This window comes from Equus quagga, chromosome 19 (assembly GCF_021613505.1).
Source record: "Equus quagga isolate Etosha38 chromosome 19, UCLA_HA_Equagga_1.0, whole genome shotgun sequence".
Lineage (NCBI taxonomy): Eukaryota > Metazoa > Chordata > Mammalia > Perissodactyla > Equidae > Equus > Equus quagga.
The window spans coordinates 15,682,538-15,705,480 of NC_060285.1; the positions used below are offsets into that span (position 1 = coordinate 15,682,538).

A 22,943-nucleotide genomic window follows, 5' to 3' on the forward strand; every position below is an offset into this window, starting at 1 on the left:
CTCCCATTTTGCAGATGGGAGCATCAAGGCTAGAAAGGTTAAACCAGTTGCCCAAGCACAAAAGCAAGTCACTAAGATACAGCGGTTTCAAAATTTGAACCCAAGTGTCAAATTCTTTGGGGGTGTGCTTTCTCTATACCACACTGCTTCAAGGTAGCTTTGTGATCAGCTCTAAGACCCGTGGTTTCCATTCAGCCAAGCAGGTGAGCCAATCAGGATTTGGTGGGGGAGGGCAGAGGATCTCACGGAGCTACAACCTTAGCTCAGGAGATAGAGGCCAGCTTTGCACTAGGCAGAGGGAAAGTCCTGATGGCTCAGGAGAGCTCTCTCTGCCCTGATCTCAGAAAGGATGGATCAGCAGCAAGAATCAGAGACCCAGTACTGCTGAGCCAAGGAAAAACTCGTCCTTCTTGCAGCTCCATCGGTTGTTTTTAAATGAAACATACATACGGGTAGCTCCGTGGAGTCTGGTTGGGCTGCGGCCTCAGGATGGAGGAAATCCATCAGCTGGTCTGACCTATTTGCTGGACTGAGCACCCTCAGCCGTGGCTCTTGGGAGAAAAAGCCCCCCTCTTTTTGCTCGTCTTCCCCTGGGGACTGCCAGGCCAAAGGGCCCTGCAGCCCTCTGCACCCTCACCTCCACATTCAGGTCAGCTCCGGCATCCAGCAGCATCTGAACCATCGCCTCGTCCCCACGGACGCAGGCGTACATCAGCGGGGTCATGCCCTGCGGTGAGTTAAAACCAGAGAACGGAGAAGGTTTACAAGGCAGCTATGTCACTCGACGACAATAAACGGAAAATCTTACTTGTGTGTAGGAGGCTATGTCTGTACTCAAAATCCAGCATTTAAAAAATAAACGTGCAGCCCCATGACTCGTAAGGTCATAATCCTCCACATTTGGAAAAGCAAAATGGAGGTAAGAACAGAACATAAATTGCCTTCTTTGCATTTATCTTTGCTTAAGTTGGAGGATTTTCGTTTGTCCGTCTTAGGGTGCAATAGATCTAAGAGTGTTTGCTGAAACAAGTGGCTGATTTCAACTTAGAGCTCTTAGGAACTTTCTGGATTCCACAATATCAGCCCTAAGCTATGTGATTGGTAAACACTGCTTCCTGGACATTCTCTCTTTCACAATTTAACAAGTGCCATCTTTGCTCTATATAAGCTGCTGGTCAGTGTCAAGGGAAATCAGATGCCTCTGAGCATGGCCCCGTCACTGACATCTGGTTTGACATTATTATTTACAAGCGAAAGGCAAGAAAATGAGGAACAGTTGTCAGGAATTCCATATCTGCCCATGACTCCTGCTTATTACAAAGGCCCACAACCAACAGAAGGGAGGGATGGATTTCCCAGTAAACAGTGTTGTGACAGCAGCTATTTGGGAAAACGTTCAAGTGAGAGTCGTATCTCACACCGTACCCCAAAATCATTTCTCGTGTGATTAGAGATACAGGGAAAAAATTAAACTGGTAAATGACATCTCACTAGTCTCTGGATCTGTTTCTATGCAAAAAAGTAATGGAAGAAATCACAAAGGAAAATCACTACAGTGTTGAGGGCACAAATTGAAAACGTTATAAACCAAATTAAAAGGTAAACAATAAATTGAGACATATTTGTCACCTTGTAACAAAGGGTTCTATGTCTATATGCAAAGAGTTCTCCTAAATAAAGAAGGAAAACAATAAAGTGCCAGAGAAAAACAGACAAAAGATGAGTAGGGAACACATATATAATTGGAGGGTGTCTACCAGAAATAAAGTCTGAGAAAGTAATTTGAGATCAAGAACCTTCAGAAAGGCTGATGTGTTTGAACCACTATTTCCACTTTTAAGAATTTGCCTAATGAAATAATCAGAGATTTGAACAAAGACTTGTGTAAGTATATTTAGCTCAGCAACATTGATATAAGTAATGAGAAACAACCTAAAAATCCAGTAGCAAGGCTTGGTTAACGGAATGAATAATATGACCATGTTATGTAGCCGTTAGAAGTGATTTTTTAAAAAATAAGAATATTTAATGATATTGCAAAGTGCCTTTAATAGAAAATATTGGTAAAAAGCAAAATATAATAAATTCATGTTTTTAAAAATAATATAAATGTGCATGTGTATGTGTTAGGGGTCCTTGGTGTTGCTCAAGAAAATCATAACTGCTCTCCCTTCCCTGGAGCTCGCTGCATGAGCTGCCCGTGTGAGAAGCAGCTCCATCTGTCCCTTGTGACTTTCCATCTGGGGCTCACACTGGAACCTGCTGTCTGTTTCCTCTGTCCGTGACATCTTCACCCACACGGGGTGTCTCTTTGACTGGCAGATGCACGAGCCTCTCACTGTACCCCAGGTTCAGTGGTTTGGGGGACGCCTGCCATCTCTCAGGTGCCTCCTAGGGTCTCCTCGAGAATGACCTTTGTGTATCTTAAACATACTCTGAAAGTGTGGTGGAAATCTGCCTCGCCTTGTTCTGTGATGCAGTAACAGACAGACAAGCAGAGACTAATTTTAACCCTGCTGGAAAAAGAACTTGAAGGACACATACTAAATATAAATGATAATTAGCTGGGTGATGGCAATATTTCCTTTCTGGAATAGGCCTATTTTTCTCTATTTTCCATTTCAGCTGCAACGATCATGTGCTAATTCTACAAAGACGAACAAGGATATTTTTACAAGATATTTTTAAAACTTAAAAAAAAAAAAAAAAAAAAATCGCCCTAAGTCACCAGCAGGGGGAGCCCCTGCACAGTGCCCGCGGTTTCCCTCTTTCTTGCCGCGGGGTGGTGCACGCGGTGGAGGTGCGGGTGCATGTTCAGACACGGAGACCCTGTACCTGTTCGCTCATGGTGTTGATCCCATCGGGCCCCAGGAGAGACACCGCCTGCTTCACCAGGTCCGTCCGCCCACAGTTCAGCATCCGGAAGCCCAGGTCCTGCTTGAACTTGGCTTCAATGGCCACTGCATCCAGCTTCCGAGAGGCACAAAAGCAGTCGTCGGCCCTAAGGAAGGGAGAGACGGTCAGGTGGGTGCGGCGGCTTCCCCAGGCACTGGTCCTGGAGGGCCACGAGAGCTGGGAAGCACCAAGGAGACCTGGCACTTGCTTTTCATGTCGATTGCCTGTTCCTAGGCTCCAATTAAAATTTGGACGTCTCCTGATCCTCTGTCCTTGATAACTGCTGCTGATCCGTCTTGTGTCTCTGTGCTCCCACAGCACACTGAACTTAGTAATGGCTAGTGTTTACTAAATGTTTACTATGGGCTAGGTACTCTGCTAAACTTGACATGAATTAATTAGTTTAATCCCACACAACCCCAGGAAGTATTTTCTTTACTCCTCTTTTGATCATGGGGAAATAGACACAGATAAGGGACCTGCTCAAAGTCACACAGCTGGCAAGCCGTGGAGCTGCGATGTGAGCCAAGGCAGCCTGTGAGACACCTGTGTCCCCCCATCACAGCACCCACACTGCCTCTTTCCTCTTCTCACTTCCCCTCCAGGCTGGGGACCTCTGAGAGCAGGGACCTTGTCTAGCGCGTCTCTGCATCCCAGTGCCAGACAGCGCGCAGCACGTGGAGGTGTTAAAAAATGTCAGCTGAATGGACAGAGAATGGGCGGATCCCCTACATTCACAGCAGTAGCAGGGCAGAGCGCGGGCAAGAGGGAATGAGAGCCTAGCGGCAGGGTGCCTCCAACACTGACCCAGCGGGCTGGGCACCGCTGAGTGTTTAGGGCAGGGGTGAGGAGGAGAGTCAACGGATTCGAGAAGGTGATGCAGACTCTGCTCGTACAGGATGTCACTTCCTTCTCACAGGGACCTGATCAACCAATTACAAAATCACCAAGCATTTACTGAGCACCTGTTTGCCACAAGCTGTGCCCCAGGTGCTGAAGACACAGTTAAACAGGCCATTGTCCCTGCCCTGGGGGCCCATTGCCCGGAAGGCGAGAGGGCACAGGCACTGGTCATTATAATTCCATGGGGCAAATGTGATGATTAAGGGATCAGAGACATGCAGCAAACAGAGCCTGGGAGATCCAGGAAGCCTTCCTGGGGGAGGTGCCCCCTGAGCTGTGTCCTAAATAAGGAGATAGGAGAAGAGAGGGGAGAAGGACTTGGGGAGGGCCGGTATGAGCAAGAGCATGGAGATGAGACATGGCAGTCTGTGTAAGGGTGACTATGGGGGTTTTAGTGTTTCTAGGGCATAAACGTCTGGGGAGAGGGCCAGAAGCTGAGGGTGGTGAGGGAGGCAGGGCGTAGATTACAGGGACCTTCACTTAATGCTTAAGGCTCCAGACTTTATCCTTACAATTCATCTAAGGTTTTTCAGCAAGCATGGGAGGGAAGTGGTTGGACGGCCAACTCAAGAGAAAGTAGAGGGTGGGGTTGGGGGGGGGGGCCGACCCTAGAGCTGGAGAGACGTGTCAGTGGTAGACAAACTAGCCAAACGGACAGAGGAGGCCACTGCCAAAGCACGAAGTGACGAGCAGCCGAGTGGAGGCAGCAGCTGCTGGGGTGGGACAAAGGGCATGGATTCCGTCTTCTCCAGCTGCCAGGTGTTCGGAATTCCTGGTGCCATCCTGCCTCTAACTAACGCACTCTGTGGCACAAGGATGGGTTAAGTGCCTGAGGGAACTACCTTCCTTTTTATCCTTGGAGGACATGAGAGGTGCTCTTGTTCCAGAGAGTGTATGGCACTAAGCACTTGAGCATCAGTAAGGCGAGGATCTGGGGGAGGACACCTGAGGGGGGATCCACAGAGAGCCTCAGGAAGTGGGTGGGATGGGTGTGTGCTCGACCCTCCACTGGGCTCCTGAGATATCATTCATCTCTGCAGGCAGAGCAGCCTTGGGCAGGAGGCTGTCCTGAAACAGGAGCCCAGTGGTCGGAGACGGTAGGGCTCTCAGTAGGAGACACTAGGAGTTTGCTTCCGGCCACCACGGGGAGCTGATGCAGTGAAGACAGAATCCAGAGGAAAGAGCCTGGAAGCTTGGTGCTGACAGGAGTCTGACCTGCATACATGCCTCGGGGACTGCGTGTCAGGCCAGGACTCTAAGGGCCTTTTGTATGAGAGCACTGGGAGGAACCTTATAAGAAAGGTACTTAGGGGCCCAGAGTTGACCAGGACCCTAGACTGCAGGATTAAGACCTTTTCATGGCAAGTAGGGGAGCCAAGACCACCCAACACTGTTGCAAGACTCTCCAGGGAAGCCTGAGGGCTCCCCAGGTGGTGGGAAGGGCTGAAGGACACCAGGCCTGGCTTTAGACTGTGGCATCAGCATCCAAGAGCTGGCCTTTTAGGGCACAGAATGGGGCTCTGCCGTAAGGCCCAGTTCATGGGGCTTCAGACTTGGGACTCTTACAGCTGGGGTTGCCGGATCTAGCAGATAAAAATACTCTAGCAAATACTGCATGGAACAAACTTACACTAAAACATGGTGTGTGGGCAAATCTCGGGGAGGGATCAGATTTGACTCATTGTAAAGGAAACCTTTGTCCGAACAGACCACTCTCTAATTCTGGAAGAGATTGCTTTGTGAGATCAAGAGCCTCCTTCTTGGGAGCAAAGACACTGTGAATGGTCGCTGTCACTGCCTTCGCCATTTCCTCATTCCTGTCTGTGTCTAACTCCTTTCTGCTATCTTCAATGCTTGATTGACTCTCTCAAATAAGCATTTTTTTCTGGAGCCAAGCTCAATTCCACGTGACTGGATAAATGTTACTGAGCGCCTACTGTGTGTGGGCACCCTGCAAGGGGGCTAGGAGGAGGGAGACACAGACCCCGCCCCTGTTCACTGAGCTCCCAGACTGGTAAACCCATAATGCCAAGAATATCAGAAGTGTTTACCAGCTACAGAGGTCCTTGATTTTAATTAGCAAGAGACAAATGGCAAGAAAATTACTGTAGCTAAGATGATGATAATAATTGTTATTATAGGAAGCTAATGTTTAGTGAATACTACTGAAATCTAAGCTGTTTCCATGTATTAACTCAGACAACCACACAACGAGCCCATGATGTAGGTGCTATTAGGAGCCCCATTCCCTTCCCCATGAGAGAAATGCTCAAGTCACAGAGCTGGAGAGCAGCGAGCCAGGATCTCACCCACGGGATCTGACACCCCAGCCTGCCCACCTCGCGGTGGGACCTGGCGCTTCTCCATCGTGCTGGTGTGCCCACGTATACAACCGCCTACGTGAGGCCATCTCTTGGCTGTCTCTCAGACCCTCAAATTCAGCATGTCCAAGATGCAACTTTTATTAACACATCTACCCACTACCCTCCAAACTTGTCCTCCAGTCATCCCATCTCTGTAAACGGCACCACGGTCCACTCAGGTGCTCAGGTCCGAACCTTCTCTCATGCCCATAGCCATCCCATCAGCTGTTGACTTTGCCACCCAAATCCCCAATTCCAAATCTGTCCACTTCTCTCCACCTCCACTGCCCACTCTCTGGTTCCAAACACCAGCATCTCTTGCCTAGATTATGGCAGTGGCCTCCCAACTGGTCGTCTCGCTTTCATTCTTCTCTCCGTCCAAACCAGTCTCTTACACGAGGCCAGAGTGAGCTTAAAACACAAATAGGACCTTGTTATTTATGCCTCTGCTTAAACACTTTCAATGCCTTCCCAGGTACTGAGAATAGAATCCAGCTCTCTACGTGGGGCCCATAGGGCCCCCCCGCTTTCCAGCTTCCCTTCCTCCTTTGCTCTGCACCAGCAACTCCCCTCTTCTGTGCCTTCAACAGGCCAAGGGCTTTCCTGTCTTGAGGACTTTACTCCTTCTGTTCCCTCTTGCTGGCACGCCCTTCCCCTGGCTCTTTGAAGGGCTGGCTCCTTCTCACCTCTCCAGTGTGAACTTGAATATCACGTAAGGGTACGCCCCTCTCCGGTCTTTACACGCCCCATCTCCAGATCTCCGTCTCCAAGCAGATCTCATCCGTCTCCTTGTTGGCACTTTTCACAGTCTGTGACTATTTTATTTATTGTTTTTACTTTTTACAAAGTTTGTTTTTTCTGTGAGAATGTCAGCCTCCTGGGGGTAGGGCCACCTCTATCTTGCTGTCTATTGTATCCCCCACAGGGCCCGAAGCACACAGTATTAACCGACAGGCGAGCCACACATGACTCAGCATCACCTGTTTATCAAGAATCCCTCGGCCAGACAAAGTTAGCGACGGTTCTGGTTATTGAATTTTACCAACCAAGGCAGCAAGCAGATGAAAGCTGGTAAGACACATTTACCTTAAAGTGAAAATATGGCTTTCTGTCCAACCTGGTTTGTTAGAAAATTTAATTCTGAAAAAACCTAATTCCTGCAGCATTCGTGTAAACATGACTCAAAGCTCCATTTCTGGAAGGTCTGGGAGGTCTCTGAAGGATCTGCCACTGAAGACCAACAGGACCCCCTGCGGCCTGGACAAACAGCACGCCCTCCTGAGGGTAGGACTTATTCATGAGAAATCCATTAAGCCGTCACCCGGGGCTTCACCAGAAGGTAATCAACTTTGAGGTTTTCCCTTCGAGTGGCTTTCAATGATGCCATAAAAAATCTGATCAATTTAAGTAAGAGGTCAGCCGCCGAGGTGGTCAATTTCTCTGATTTCTCAAGGGCCCGGCCCCAAGAGACTGGCTCACTGTCTTCCGCCGCTTCAGGAACGTGACTTCAGAATGATGTTTTCCAGAATGATGTTTCCTGCAGGCCTGAGGACAGCAAGCAATTGTGCAGCTTTCTCCCCCTTAGGAGGGGGTGGCCATCGAGGCGGGATGTTGATGCATTCTGCAGACCTCTCGATGCACTCCCAGTGACAATGCAAGCTGGTGAGGCCTCTGGCACATTTTAGTCATTTATTAATTTTTAAAGTTAGCATGGACGTTATGAGCTTGAACTCTGGCTCCCAGCTCTATTTAGCAGCTGTGTGATCTCGGGTCAAGTTACTTAACACCTCTGTGGTTCAGTTTGCTCATCTGTAAAAGGAGCTTAGCAATAACACCTTGCTCCTAGGATTTTGGGTGTGGATTAAATGAGATAATCGATGTAGAGTGCTTAGAAGAGTACAGAGCTCGGCACACAGCTCTCATTAGATGTTAGGGATCTCATATCAGAGTCATCACCATAAATCACAGAGCAAGGTGCAGACAGTTCAGAGAGAAGATATTTTCTTTGGAAGAAGCAAAGAGAGACACAGAGACTAAAGAACATTACAGTCATGCGTCACATAATGATGCCTTGGTCAATGATGGACCACACGTAGGATGGTGGTCCCATAAGATGAGTCCCACATAGCCTGGGTGTGGAGTAGGCTATACCATCTAGGTTTGTCTAAGTGCACTTTAGGATGTTCACACAACCATGAAATTGCCTAACGACGCATTTCTCAGAACACGTCCCTGTTGTTAAGTGACACAACTTTAGAGTAAAAGAGCTTCTTAAGATCTCAAATTAGACACCATAGTTAACACATTCCACTAGAACAGAGGCGGTCCTCTTCCCAGTGGGGAAACCCCGGCCTCCGGAAAGGCTGCCATCCCTGTCCAGCATGGTTTGTAAGCAAACTGTAAGTGATGACAGAGCTTGGGGAGGGAGGGGGAATGGGAGTCACGCTTGATGGAAGTTTCTAGAACAGTTCTGAAGCAGAAAAAGGCAGAACCTCTAGGGATGCTCCCAGCCTCTCTTTCCTCCTCTACCCCCAGGACCAGTCCTGACCCCACTGGTGCTAGAAGGTGACGGGAAGCTTCCAGGCTCCCTGAGTGCTGACTGTACTGTAAATCAGGGAAGCCCGTCCCCAGGGTGTGGGCTCAGACACCAGATGGCCTGGGTTCCTTGCTTGACTCTGCCCTCACTAACTGGTTATGCTGTGCCACTAACCCTGCACAGGTTACTTAATCGCATTTCGTTTTCTCATGTGTAAAATGGGGACATTAACATTATTCTACACATTTTACTTATTTAACAAAAACTTAGCACTTACCACATACCAGGTATATTTATAAGGTTTTTGTAAATATTAACTTGTTTAATTCTCACAATAACCCCACAAGGAAGGCATTATTATTATCAACCTATTTTATAGATGAGGAAAAATGGGGCACAGAGAGGTTAATTAACTTGCTCATTGTCACACAGCTAATAAGTAGGAGTCAGGATTTGAACCCAGGCAGTCTGGCTGCAGAGTCTGTCCCACTAACCACTCTGTACAACCCAGTTCTCGGTGATGTGCAGGCAATCACTGGGCTTCCAAAGGGACTCCTCGTGCCTGACTCTGGGATCTGTATCCCAAACGGCCCCACAACCATGACGTCCCACATCTGTAATAAAAAAGCCCCCCTTTCCTGCGTGCTCATTATGTGGCAGGCACTGGGCTAAGTGCTCAATGCCCACCACTTCAGGTGGTCCTCTCCTCGAAGGAGCTCTTGTTGTTGTTATCATTATTTCCATTCTATTGGCAAAGAAACTGAGGCTCAGGTCTGAGTGTCTGATGCCAGAACCCGGGCCCCCAGGGGGAGGCAGAGCCTAGTGCCCAAGACCAGAGCTCACATCCCCGCTTGGCTTCCTACCTGCTACTTGGGCAGAGAACTTAACCTCTCTATGCCTGTTTCCCCATCTGCAAAACAGGGACGACAACAGTATAAGTCTGCATCTGAGAGGAGGACTGGAGGAGAGAATACTTCCGACCCGCTCGGCACAGCGTGTGACAATAACTGCCCAGTACATGCAATGCACACTTATTACTAGGCTATTACTGTAATTGCAGGTCCTCTCTCCAGGGATGTAATCAGGCCATCTGGAAGTTCCCCCGCCCCATCCTCAAACCACACAACACCCCCATCCCAGGGCAGGTCTTTCTTTGCCCCCAAGGCCCTTCCTGGCGGTTCTGGAATGCAGTCCCCTCTGAGCCCAGCCCTTCTGCGGCCTCTCGTTACTGGGCCTGGGGATGGCTCTTCTGATGCTGTTGCTGTTGCTCTGTTGTGGCTTCTCACTTCTCCTTCCATGTATTTCTGTTCTTGTTCATCCGGGTCTCACCAGCAGGCTGGCAGCCTGGGGCAGAACAACTTCCAGGGCCCCTGTTGGAGGCAGCAGCCTCGGGTCAGCCTGGGGAGCCGAGCGAAGGGAGGGGCGGCTTTGCCCTGCTCACACGGAAGATGCCTGCGTCCACCGTCGCAGGTGCGGGCTGAGGCGTTGAGCTGTTGTGGGATGACTATGAGAGGATGCAGCCCCACTCTGCTGCCGGGGACCCCAGGATCCATGATGCAGTTTACAGTATGGCTCCCAAGGCCGGTGGTCAGATTAATGGCCTTGGAACAGAGTAAAGATGTTAACAATAATCAGAGAAACGGTAAAGATTTCCAGTTTCCCTAGCATGCTATAGTTATAAAAATAACAATAATAATGACACTTCCAGATAGCTTTCCGTGTGCTGAGCATTTCACATGTAATGGCTCTTCTCATCCTCAAAATAACTCCAGGAATGGGCACTGTCTCTTCAGTTTACAGACAAAAAACCTGACACATGGAGGTTATGTCACTCGCCCAAGGTCACACAGCTCGTAGGTGGGACAGCTGGCATTCACCCCAGGCGGTCTGACTCCTGAGTCCCTGCTTTCATCTTGTTTAAACTCTCACAGGAACCCATCAGGCAGGTTCTGTATCCCCATCTTACAGATGAGGAAACAGAGACCGAGAGGAGCTAAGTAACTCGCCCCAAGGCTCTCAGCACCTCCTCCCTCCCTGTCAACCAGACGGTCTCCTCTCAAAGTAAGGCTTAAGTAAGACGTGGGGCTGTGCGTAAGATGCCACACTCTGTTCCAGCCCAATCCCACAGAATCCAACATTATTGCAGCCCTACTGTGTGCCACCCCCTGGGGACACAGGGAGGCCAGCAGGACGAGATATCTGCCCTGGAGAAACTCGGAGGCTAAGGGCAGTGCCGTGACTCAGTCATTCCTGCGTCCATGTTCACTCAGCACCAGCTGCAGGCCAGGCCCTGGGTTTGGTGCTGGGGTCCAGCAGCCAGGGAGCAGACCTGGGCCCAGCCCTCCTAGGCTGTCCTGGAGAAGAAGATGGAGCAAGCTGTTTGGCTACACAGGGGACTACGGGATTGAAAATGCAGGTGCCTAAGGGAAAAATATGCGAGTACAATACTAACTCAAAATAGCAATGGGGGACCAAGTAGCCGGCCTTTCATATTTCTCTATGGACACACTGGAGAGATGCATGCTCTCTAGGAGCAGACGACAATGCTGATCTCACCCATTGGGATGCTCAGAAACTCACCCAAGGGTGGCAGGAAAAACTATGCCTGTTGAGGGCTATGCCGACCCAGCATATTTCCTTGCTGTGTAACCTTGGGCAAGTTACCCCATGTCTCTCTAGGCTTCCACTTGCTCATCTATGAAATGGGGAGAACGGTACCTATGTGTTAAGGTTTTGTGAGGATTAAGTGAGATGGTGCATATGAGCTATGCTGGAGGCACTGTTTGAATATGAACACGAACCAGGAGAATGTGGGGTATGTGATGCTGATATAGATTATGAATTTCTAGAAGAGGTGGGCCTATGTCAGGCATCTGAAACGCAGGAGAAACATTATACGCAGTCAACACCCCCACGACCTCTTCAGGAATGTGGGGCAATGTTACGTGGGTTGTGAAACAACACCTAAACCAGGGCTGGAAACCAGGGTTCATCTCAGGCCAACTCTAATTCATTGGTATGGCTGACTGGAGTGTGGTATTAAGGAAGATTCTGATGCCATGTCTGGACTTAGCCAAAAAAGAGGAACCCTACAGAACAGTTGTGAAAACAGCTGGTAAGGCAGGAAAAGGGTCAGTGGTTTTAAGTCATAGCTGTACCACCTATTAGCTGTGTGACCTTGAGTAAATCACATTTCCTCTGACAGCCTTGGTTTATCTGTAAAATGGGGGTGTGGGGCTAGTCAAGCTCTTAGGTTCCTCCAAGCAGAGACAGTCTCTGATTTTATCACATGTTTTCTGGTGCTCACGTACCATTCTTTACTATGCTATAGATTTTCTCCCTTCCTCCATCTCAACATTTTAGCTTTTCTGTTTCTGCTCTTATTTCATGCACTACTGTGGCCAAGAGGATCACCTGGGAACACGTTGTGTGGCAATGAGTGCTAAGTGTCCCCCAGCATCCATTCTCTGCTTCTTCCTTATAGGAATACAGACTCACCTGCCCTCACTGAGTTTCGGCCGAGCACAGGGCTGTCCAGCTGGAGATTACATTTCCCCTCGTAGCTAGCTACAGCCATGTGACTAAGTTCTCGTCAACAAAACATGAGCAGAAGTGTTGCGGGAGACTTCTGTGTCCTGTAGTGAGCTGGCTATCTCACACTGGCTGTGACAGCCAATTGTGTGCATCTTCCCCACTCCGTGTTCAGTGACATGTCACCGAAGCTTGGAATCAGCCATAGGGGGAGTATTTCCACCATGGAAATGGGCAAACACTACAAAGCATGGCTCCCATTGCCCTCGTGGGACAGGCGGTTGTTGAAAGTGTACCAGCACACCACTGTCTATATCACTTGCTTAAAAGGAAGCTCCTGGGACCAGCCCGGTGGTGCAGTGGTTAAGTGCACATGTTCCGCTTCCGCGGCGTGGGGTTCACCGATTCGGATCCCGGGTGCAGACATGGTACCGCTTGGCAAGCCATGCTGTGGCAGGTGTCCCACATATAAAAAGTGGAGGAAGATGGGCATGGATGTTAGCTCAGGGCCAGTCTTCCTCAGTAAAAAGAGGAGGATTGGTAGCAGATGTTAGCTCAGGGCTAATCTTCCTCAAAAAAAAGAAAGAAAGAAAGAAAGAAAGCTCCTAGCCCCGGGCTTCCCTGATTCCACCTCCTGAGCTGATAAGCAGACTTGCCAAGGTCCTAGCTCTGACCACGCAGGTGAGCCCAATGCTCTGGGGCAGGGTCGGCAAACTTTGTCCTAATGGGTGAGACAGTCACTATTTTAGGCTTGTAGGCTAGATGGTCTCTGTTGTGACTATTCCAGTCTGCTGTTGGGGCTTGAGAACAGCCATAGACAATATGTAAACAAATAGGTGTGGCTGTGTTCCAATAAACTTGATTTCAAAAAGCAAGAGGCTGACCCATGGGCCATAGTTTGCTGACCCCTGCTCTCAAGGAATTGCAGAGCAACAAGATGGAAGGAAGCTGGGTCTTCAGAAGACCTTGTGGAGCAGAGCTGCCCCATCGCTGGCACAGGCTGATCTATTACATAAGGGAGAAATAAACGTCTATCTTAGCTAAGCCACTGTACTCTGGAGTCACTCTGCTGTCGTTTATCTAACGAATACAGGATAATTGCCCCTAGAGCTACTCTCCTAAGAGGTCAAAATGGAAACATGCATTTCCTGGACTTTAAAGGGCCAGATCTGGCTGCTTTCTCCAATTTCCTAATTTTTGTGGTTCTAGACAAGAATACTAGAGTCTGCAGGTCCAGGGCAGGCACAAACTATCCAGGAAAGCAGGTTTCTGAGTTTTGTTTACAAGAGTCTGGTGACCCACAGGGACAAACGCAAGACAATGTGCCCCGAGTGTGCCTCTGGTACACTGGCCAGGCTGCCTGAGGGGACCCCGAGGGACACATCAGGGTTGTGGGCGCGTCCTGCTGTGCCCAGCTCTAGTTTCTCAGTTTACAGGGCACCTGGATGAGGTCAGCCTGGAGGGGAACAAGGCCAAGAATTTGCTAGTTTACGCTTTTCTTTAAAAGCAGCCCGGGGGGGGTCTCAAAGAGCCGCAAAGAAAGCCACATTCTGTTCTGGCTGCGAGGCACAGGGGGTCTGCCTGGAAGAGAACTTCAGAAAGGAGCAGAGTGCTGAGCTGGGCGTGCGGGGGCAAACTCTAGGCCAGTGCAGTTCTAAGGCTCATGCTGCGTGCCGGCTGGCCCGGGCTTTGAAAACTTACGCCCAGTCCTCCCTGCTGTCTGACACGCAGCTGGGTCCACTCGTCTGTATTCCCTGCCTGGCCCTGGGCCATCTGAGTTTGGACCCTGGACTAGAGAAGGGTGAAATGCGGTAAGGTCTAGTATCATAGACGGACACGAGGAGCTACCATTTAAAGAAATCTTCATTAATTCATTCTGATCACCTATCATATTTCAAGTAACGTGCAAGGCACACTCACTGCTTCTATACTCAAAATATTTCATTGGCTCCCAAATAATAATAATAACAAACACATATAGCAGTTATTGTGTGTCAGGAACTACACACACACACACACACACACACACACACTCATTCACATATATGATCTTATCTAATCCTTTTTTTAACCCTACAAAATTTATCTTCATCTTTCAAAAGAGCAAAGTGAAGTACAGAGAGGCTAAGAAATTCGCTCTAGGTCACAGAGCCAGCAAGTGGGAGAACTGAGATTTGAACCAGGCAGACTGTTGCTGGAGCCCTGTTCTTACCACCCCACTTGATGGCCTCTCTGTGCTACCAAAGGCCTTCCACATTTCTTCCCTTAGATTCTATTCAAAGGCTGCCTGGGTCACTGCTAGATAACGGGTACTGGGCTGGGTGCCAAAGAAACAGAAATTCCCAACCACAGGCTTCAAATTCAAGGCCCTCTTGCCAGTGTTCCTCTGGAAAGTTCTTCATCTCTCAACCTCTTCTTTCTCACCTCTTCCAGCCAGCAAGGCCTGCTCCATACACACATTTCCTGACTGCTTTCTAGCCTGCATGCATGGTGCACCCCTCACTTCAAATCCCGCCCCCTACCCTGCCCCCATCCTCCTTTCCTTCAACTCGTATTCTGCAGACAAGTCCAATATGACAGCTTCTGACTTGCAGAAACCCCGAACATCAGTGCTGAAAGCAAGCACTCAGCTCAACTCTTTACCTTCTTAAGATCAGGAAACTGGAAGCCTGGGAAGGGTTAAGTAATTTCCAGAGGTCACAGATGTATTTAAGGAGCAGAATCCATGTCTTCCTCTAAGGTCACTTAGCAGGTCTCTCTAGGAATATCTCTGGGTTTGTGTAGGGCAGTGGTTCTTACTGGGGGTGATTTTGTCACCAAGGGGACATTTGGCAATGTCTGGAGACAGTTTTGGTTCTCACAACCGGGGAGGTGCTACTGGAGTCTGGTGGGTAGAGAGGGATGCTGCTAGACATCCTACAGCGCACAGGCCAGCCCCACAACAAAGAGTTATCGGGCCCCAAATGTCAACAGGGCTGAGGCTGAGAAATCTCGGTGGAGGGTAATAAAATTTTTTTGCATCGTCTCTTCTTTATCAAGCAGTTCCCATTTCCAGGATTCTGTAAGCGTGACAGTACAATGGTGCCTCCAGAAATGAATTATGAAATGGCAAGTCAGAGGATGATGCGCGTGACTTGGATACCAGCCCCGGGCTGCCCTCCTCAAAACACTTTCCCACGGAAGCCAAATTCCCTTTCCTAGGCTTCAAGTCCCCCAGCTGAGGACTTTTTGCTTTGCTTTTGGGTAGCAAAAAGATGAACAAATTGAGACTTTCGTGTTGAAGTAAGTCACACCAAGATCTCCAGGCGCTTTCTAAGAAAAAAAATTATATCATTGCAGCAAGTGGAACATGGAATGGTTGTAAAGTTCCTAGGAGAAATCTTTGTCCAAAAATTGTGCCCACCTGCTGTTTAATGCCGCGAGTGAAGTACAGAACAGGGCCAGCTCATTAAACTGCCTCGGATAAGGTAAAGACAGTGTGACATCCTCCTCCCAGCCAATCTTTTCTGCCTCGAAAGAACTATCAAGGGACCTGGCACCTTCCTCCTCCTTAGAAGTAGATGTTAGTGGAGAAACCCACCGTGTTTGCCTCCCTCCCCCTGCAAAATAGAAATTCTGGGTCTACTCAAACATATGAAAAAAGATTTCTCTCAAATGCAAGGGTCACAAACACCCAGGAGAATGAAACTAGTGTGCTCATATCTGAATGTGTTGATATGTTATTTTAAGTAAAAAATAATGAAGAAGCATTATATATCTCTTGCTTTGGCATCACAGCTTATTTTAAAAGAGCTGAAAATAAGGCCTACTCTTAGAGAAAGGAGTCACCCCTGATTTTGGCAAGACCTTAATGTATCCCTGTTTGGCAGAGACTGGCTGTTGTTCTCCAGAGTCCTTTGTCTCCTTCATGTATTGTAGGACCTGAATTTTCAGCTGGGTACATGGCTGCCCAGATAAAGACTACATTTCCCAGGTTCCCTTGTGGTTAGATATGGCCACGTGACTAAGTGTGACCAATAGGAAGCGAGGGGAAGTGATGTGTGTAATCACTGGGGCATGCCCTATCCTTTTACTTTCCCTCTTCCCACTAGATAGATGTAGTCCTGGTGGGTGGGGTCATGCAGAGGAAGGTATCACCTAAGGGATGGCAGAGCAACAAGAGGGAAGATGCCTGGGTCCCTGACCTGGAGTTGCCATAACAGCCCAGCACTGCTTATGCCTGGATTGTTACATGAGGGAGAATTTTAAACTCTTATCTTATCCATTTTGCATGTATTTTGCATGTCTATTACAGCTAATGAATCTATATCTAATTAATCCAGTCCATAAATGGTTTTTAAATTTAAGTCAGTTCAGTGAAGTACACAGGAAGTGGTGAGTATATGCTGGCTATTGTGCTAGGTGCTGGAGATTCAAAGAAGAAAGTACACACACCATCTTCCAAGGAATTCTAGAAAGAACTGATGGTCTCCTATATAATGATCTTCACAAATAAACACACCACTTCCTGAGGTGTTCGGGCAAAGTTGGAGTGTTACAACCCCAAAATGCACTCCCAGTAACACCAGTCCCATACGATACTCTATGATGGGTCCACACATTTTTTCTGCAAAGGGCCAAATAGAAAATATTTTAGGCTTTGTGGGCCAAATAGTCTCTGTCATAACTACTCAACTCCACCACTGTAGTGTGAGATCAGCCAGAGACAATATTAAACAAATGGGCATGGCTATTTTTCCACGCAACTGTATTTATAAAAATAGGTGGCAGGAAGCTATACTTTGCTGACCCCTGCTCTACCGTAAAAGATTTACATGGATAACCTTCTCTTTGGGATTTACAAGAAACACAGGCTGTTAAAAGCATTGAGAAATTTTTTTAAAAACCTATTCAATTTTATTTGTCAGTGTTTCCCAAATTTATTGAAACTGAACACAGTATTTTTTAATAATGCTTATTAATATCCCAGAACTGGCCTTCTAAATATGCTGTTGCAGACACTGGCTAAGTAACTTCTCTTGTTAATAAATTATTCTAGGCATACCATAAAATATAAAGTAATACAGTGAACACCTACATGCTCACCAGCCAACCTAGCTGAAAATATAAAACCTTCTAAGTACAAAGGCCCCCTGTACACCTGTCTTGATTCCATCATCTCTTCTACCCTCCTGACATTACCCTCTCTCCTGAATTTGACATTTATCATCCCTACACATGCTTTATACCACTTTTATGAATTCCTAATAATAGGTAGACTGCTTCGCATGTTGATAAACTTTATGTAAATGTTAGCATACTACACAAATCCTGCCTGGACTTGCTTTTTTAGCACAATATTATGTTTCTGGGACTTAGCTAGGCAATAACATGTAGATCTAGTTATTTATTTTCATTGCTACTTGGTATTTCATTGAATGAACATACCATCACTTATTCATCCATTCTCCTTAGACAGACGACTTGTTTCTTCTCCTTTCCTTTGTCTTGCCATTACAAACACTGCGTCTATGAACATCTTTGCACGTCTCCTTATTTCCATTTGGAACAGTTTAGGGTATAGACCTAAGAGTAGAATTATATGTTTTCAGGTTTACTTGAAAGTAGATTCAGAGTTCCCCACAGTTGTATTTAAGAGTTCTCACTATTCTGCATCTTTGCTCAAATCCGATAGCATCAAGCCTTTAAGTTTTTGCCAATCTGACGGGTATGAAATGCATACCTGGGTGTGGTTTTGATTGCATTTCCAGGATTACTGGTGAGGTTGAGCCCTTTTCATGCATTTCCTGGCCATTTGGTAGGCTATTTCTATGTCAAGTCTTCACAGGGATCTCTGGCACCGGACAATGCTGACAACGCTAGATTGACACAGGAGGCTGCTGTGCATCTGAATTCCGAGAAGGAACTAAGGCTGGAGGCTGAGCCTTTCAAGGTGAACCTGTGGCCTCGTTCAAAAGTTACTTTCCATTTCTCAGTGTTGACTCTTTGATTGGAGCCACCTTTTTAGCTGAGGGAACTTGGGCCTTAGAGTCAGACAGCCCTGGTTCAAATCCAAAATGGGGCATGTTCTATGTGTGACCATGGGCAGGTTCCCCCAGAGCCCCAGTTTTCTCAGGTGTGAAGAGGAAAATACAGCCTCTCCATATGGTTCGGGGAGAACTGGATGGAGCAGAGCGTGAGAAGCCCCCAGGACAGTGCTGGCCCACGCAGGGTCTTGACTGTTAGTTTCCTCTATCATCTTGTAAGATATAAGAGAGGGCATGAGCTGAATCCCCACTTATTTCCTTCACCCTTTGCATGCCTCAGTTTCCCCCACAGGTAACAGTGTGATTACCATTTGCTCATCAAACATCAGACCACAAGACTGAATAACCTTCAGAGTTAGAAAGGACTCTGGAAATCCAGTCTGGTGCTTCTTAAGCTCTTGTAGGGCGATTTAACGAACTGATGAAAAGTAAGATCACTTCGGAAAAATGGCACATACACGTGGAACGTTGTGATGACTACGAACTTTTAGAAGGATAGGCCCTGCTCCTCCTTACCCTAAGCACCCCTGTGATGGCTTTGTATGAAGTACTTTCTACCAAGTATATGGCTTTGTAGTAAGGATTGGTTGCCTAATTACTAAGGGAAGATAATGTTCCTATGAGCCAATATTTTAAACTCAAGTTTGGGAGGTTTGCTGGTAGATGAGTAAACAAGCACCTTGGGCAGAAATGTAATAGACTCAAGAGTGGGCCAAAAAAAAAAAAAAAACCCCTGTTCCCAGGAAGCCAAATCCCATACGGCAAACCACATACCCTCAGACTGCCAGCCTGGAGGGGAAGCCCCATTTTGGAAGGGAGCCCCAAATGCCACTCAGATGCAGCTCTCTGTGTTGCTGTAAGCATCCAACGTGCTTCTGTTTTGCTTTTAACACTTTGGAAGCTCAGAACAAATTCCAAGTGTTGGCAAACTGTCTGTCGCCTGCAATCTGGTTTCTGCCCACACCAGGCTGTTGAGATGGCTGCTGTAAAGGGTGCTGATGATGGTTCCCTTACTGCCAAGCCAGGGGGCCTCCTTTGGTCTTCGCTGACGGCAGCCTTGGATTCTGGTGGCCCCTCTCCATCTTAGTTCCCTTGGTGTCTGCCACCTCACTCTCTTTGGGTTTCTCTCTGACCTTGGACCACTCTTCCTTCATCTCAGGATGATGCCTCTTCATCAGTCTCTTCCCTGTGGCAATCTCATCCACATCCATGACTTCAATGGCCACCTGTCTGCCAGCATCTCCCCCAAAGGCCTCTTTAGTTAAGAGCTCTCTTCCGAGTTCCACACTGGAATCTCATCTGCCTACCAATGTCTCCATGTTGAAGGCTTTGTGCATTGGAATTAGGAAAAGTCTTAGTCTCTTCGCTTATAATATCATCAACAAAAAGCCCTTTGCATCATTCATTCATTCGATGAATATTTATTGGGCCCCAACTATGTGCCAGGCTCTGTTGCAGGCCCTATGATCAAGGTAACTGATTTCTGCCCCAGCCCTAATGAGAAGGAAGCCAACTGCCTGAGATAAAGTCTATGCTGTGACCCTTTCTTCTGGAATATTCTATGCCCCCTAACCTCTGCTCCCTTGGGACAAGGCCCTGCCAATCAAGGGCCATATTTGCTGTCTACTCATGTCCTCCTTGCCCTCTGCTCTCTCTTCCCACTAGTGACCCTATCTAAGGTTGCAAATGCAGCTGGTGATGGACACCCAATTGCTTTGGACATGGTTCAGTACTCCAGCCAATGATCGCCTTCAAAAATCTCATATTTCAGAGAAAATATAAAACTCGCTTCATTCAGAGGAACTCTTGAGTCACTGGGGTGGGGACAATGGCCCCCAAGCCATTCAGTCCCAGCTGATTCTCTTCCTGCACCCACGGGGACTGATTCACCAGCCGTGGCAGAAGGGCCAAGGCATGCCAGACCTCAGCCTGGGCTACAAACCATATCCCCAACGGTATACCACCATATCGCTTCAACATATTTATTTCCCCTCTCTCTCAGAGGAAGTTGAGGCTATTGTTTTTGGCAACCAGGAGGAGCTGACCTTCTTGGTCCAGAGGGAGAGGAGTAAGATAACAGCTAACATTTAATGTGCATTTCCTATGACACAGTGTGCTACATGCTACAGGGTGCTAAATGGCTTACATATATTATTTTACTTAATCATCCCCACAACCTTACGAGGTGGGCATATTATTGTCCCCCTTTTACAGATACAGAAACTGAAGCCCAGAGAGGAGAGTAACTTGCCTAAGGTCACACAGAGAGTAAGAAGTCGAGGCAGGATTTGAACCCAGACAGTCAGGCTGCAAGGCCGGCACTCCTAACCACTGTGCTCTGCTTCCTCTCGGATTAGAGGACAGGGTGAGCGCTTAATTCCCTGGCAACCTTGCTTGGATGGGGAAGCCTGACACAGACTCTCATTTCCATGGACAGCCAAGCGCAACGGCATTTTGAACTCCACATTTTCAAAACTGAACCCGTTACTACTTCTCCCCTCTCGTCCTTATCCTGTGTTTGTTAAAAGCACCCCTAGCTACACGCTCTCCCAAGACAGGGACCTCAGAGTCAATTTTTCACATAAAAGTTTGGTGGGGGGAATAGGTGTCACACGTACATACTACAAAATCCAACGGTCAAGTCAGTTTCCCTCCCGTCTCTGTCCCCCGGGCGACGGGTTGAATTAGGTTCCCTAAAAGGATATGTTGAAGCCCTAACCCACCTCTCCCCCTCCGCCCTGTATCTGTGAATGTCACTTTATTTGGAAATAGGGTCTTTGTACATGATATCAAGTTAAGATGAGGTCATTAGGGTGGGTCCTAATCCAATGACTTGTATCCTTATAGGAAGATGAAAATCTGGCCAGAGACACAGGGGGAAGCCGTGTGAAGAAGGAGGCAGACGGGAGTTAGGTTGCCACGAGCCCAGGCAGGCCTGGAGCTACAAGAAGCTGGAAGAGCAAAGGAAGGACCCTTTCCTTGAGGCTTCAAAGGGAGCGTGGCCCTGCCGACACCTTGATTTTGGACTTTTAGCCTCTGGATCTGTGAGACCGTAAATGCCTGTTGTTTTCAGCCCTCCGGTCTGTGGTACTTTGTCACAGCGGCCACAGGAACCCGAGTCACCCCGTTTTCCAATTACGATGTTGGTTATCGGTTTCATATCTACCCTTCCAGGGACCGCCGGACCGCGGATAGCAAACACACACATGTATATTCCACACAAGGGTGACGTGTTATACACCATTCTGTGTGGTCATTTTCACTGGATCACACCCCCCGGGCTATTTAAGAGAATTGTGGTGAAATATACATAACATAAAATTTAACATTTTAACCATTTTTAAGTGTGCAGTTCTGTGGCATGAAGTACTTTCATAGGAACCATCGCCACCAGCCATCTCCAGAACTTTTCATCTTCCCAAACGGAACTCTGTATCCATGGTACATTAACTCTGCATGGCCTTATACCTGCCACCTCCAGCCCACCAGGGCCATCTCTGACACTTCGCACTCCCTCCCGTCCCATTCATCGCCAAGTCCTGCTGCCTGCACCTCCGCTGTTTCTCCAGCATCCTTCCCTATCCTTCCATCCTCGCTGCTTCTGCCTTAGTCCTCCTGTCAGCATCTCTCACCTGGATACCTACAGCAGCTTCCTGACTCCAGGCCCCCGCCCCGCTCACCTCAGCCCACTTTCCATGCCACCACCAGCCCCTCTTTCTAAAATACAAAACTGATATTGCTTCCCTGCTTAATAATGTGCGGCGGTTCCCCAGAGCATCTAGTCCAAATTCTTTGGCATGGCGTAGAAGACCCTCCGTGGGCGGAATTTAACCCAGCTTTCCATGCTGTGTTCAATGTCCGGCCCAGGGCCGGGCCCACAGGAGGCGCTCAGAGCAGTGTGGGTTGAACCCTATGTTCTTGGTTTGAATTCCTTATGTTTCTTCCAATACATGTTCCTGCCTTCAGGCCTCTGCATACGTGGTTCCCTCTGTGTGGACTTATTTTTCCAATGCCATTTCCGCTCTCCTCTCCTGTCTTCACCTTCTTTACCTGATAAATGTGTTTATTCTTCAGGATTCAGATCAAACAGTACCTCTTGCATTTCTAGCTTTCTCAGACCGAGGTCTTTACTGCCTTATATTAGAGCATTTACCAGAATTTTCTGTAATTACTTTGACGTCTCTGCTCCCACTTCACCCCCAGTGTAACTCATAGTAGGCCAGCCACATAGTAGGTGCTTGGAATGTGCCTGCTAAGTGCAGGCCTGCCTTGCCAGCTCGGCTCCTGGAGCAGGCTCCGTGGCCTGTCCCTGACACTGTTAGGGAAGGACAGTTGAGCTGCAAAGCGACTCCCCTGGGATCAGGGAGCAGGCAGTTTCCAGTCTTGCAGGAGGCGCTAATGCACTGACATCGGTGCGGGGGGCAGCGTGGATTTCACATCTGCTGGAGGTGAAGCGGGGGTTGGCGTTCCTAAGCCCCACTTCCATGCTGGCCCAGCTAGAGAGGCCATGGGGAGCTGTAGGATTTGTCCTGAGCCTGGGAGGGACAAGGACACTCAGCGGGGGAGGAGAGAGCAGTTCCTGACCCTGTGAGAGGCTGGGAGCTTTCCCAGGCCCACAGAGCCATGTGCCAGGCCCAGGTGCTCAGTCTCTGCAGGTGATCTGAGAGAGAGAACAGGGAGGCCCCGGGT

At 48.3% G+C, this 22,943-nt stretch overlaps 1 protein-coding gene and 1 long non-coding RNA gene across 2 annotated transcripts in view; one reads left to right on the forward strand and one right to left on the reverse strand.

Annotated features, from left to right (window-relative positions):
- Nucleotides 1-22,943, reverse strand: part of ABTB3 (ankyrin repeat and BTB domain containing 3) — a 298,699-nt gene that overhangs the window by 45,018 nt on the left and 230,738 nt on the right. The window contains exons 5-6 of the mRNA XM_046646488.1: nt 2,836-3,001; nt 638-727 (exon numbers count right to left, since the gene is read on the reverse strand). Of these exons, the coding sequence (XP_046502444.1) occupies nt 638-727; nt 2,836-3,001 (256 nt within the window). The remainder of the gene's footprint in view (nt 1-637; nt 728-2,835; nt 3,002-22,943) is intronic.
- On the forward strand, nt 2,893-7,436 carry LOC124230431 (uncharacterized). Its single transcript, XR_006886177.1, has 3 exons — nt 2,893-3,024; nt 7,087-7,232; nt 7,325-7,436. It is a non-coding gene; the product is annotated as an uncharacterized LOC124230431 (long non-coding RNA).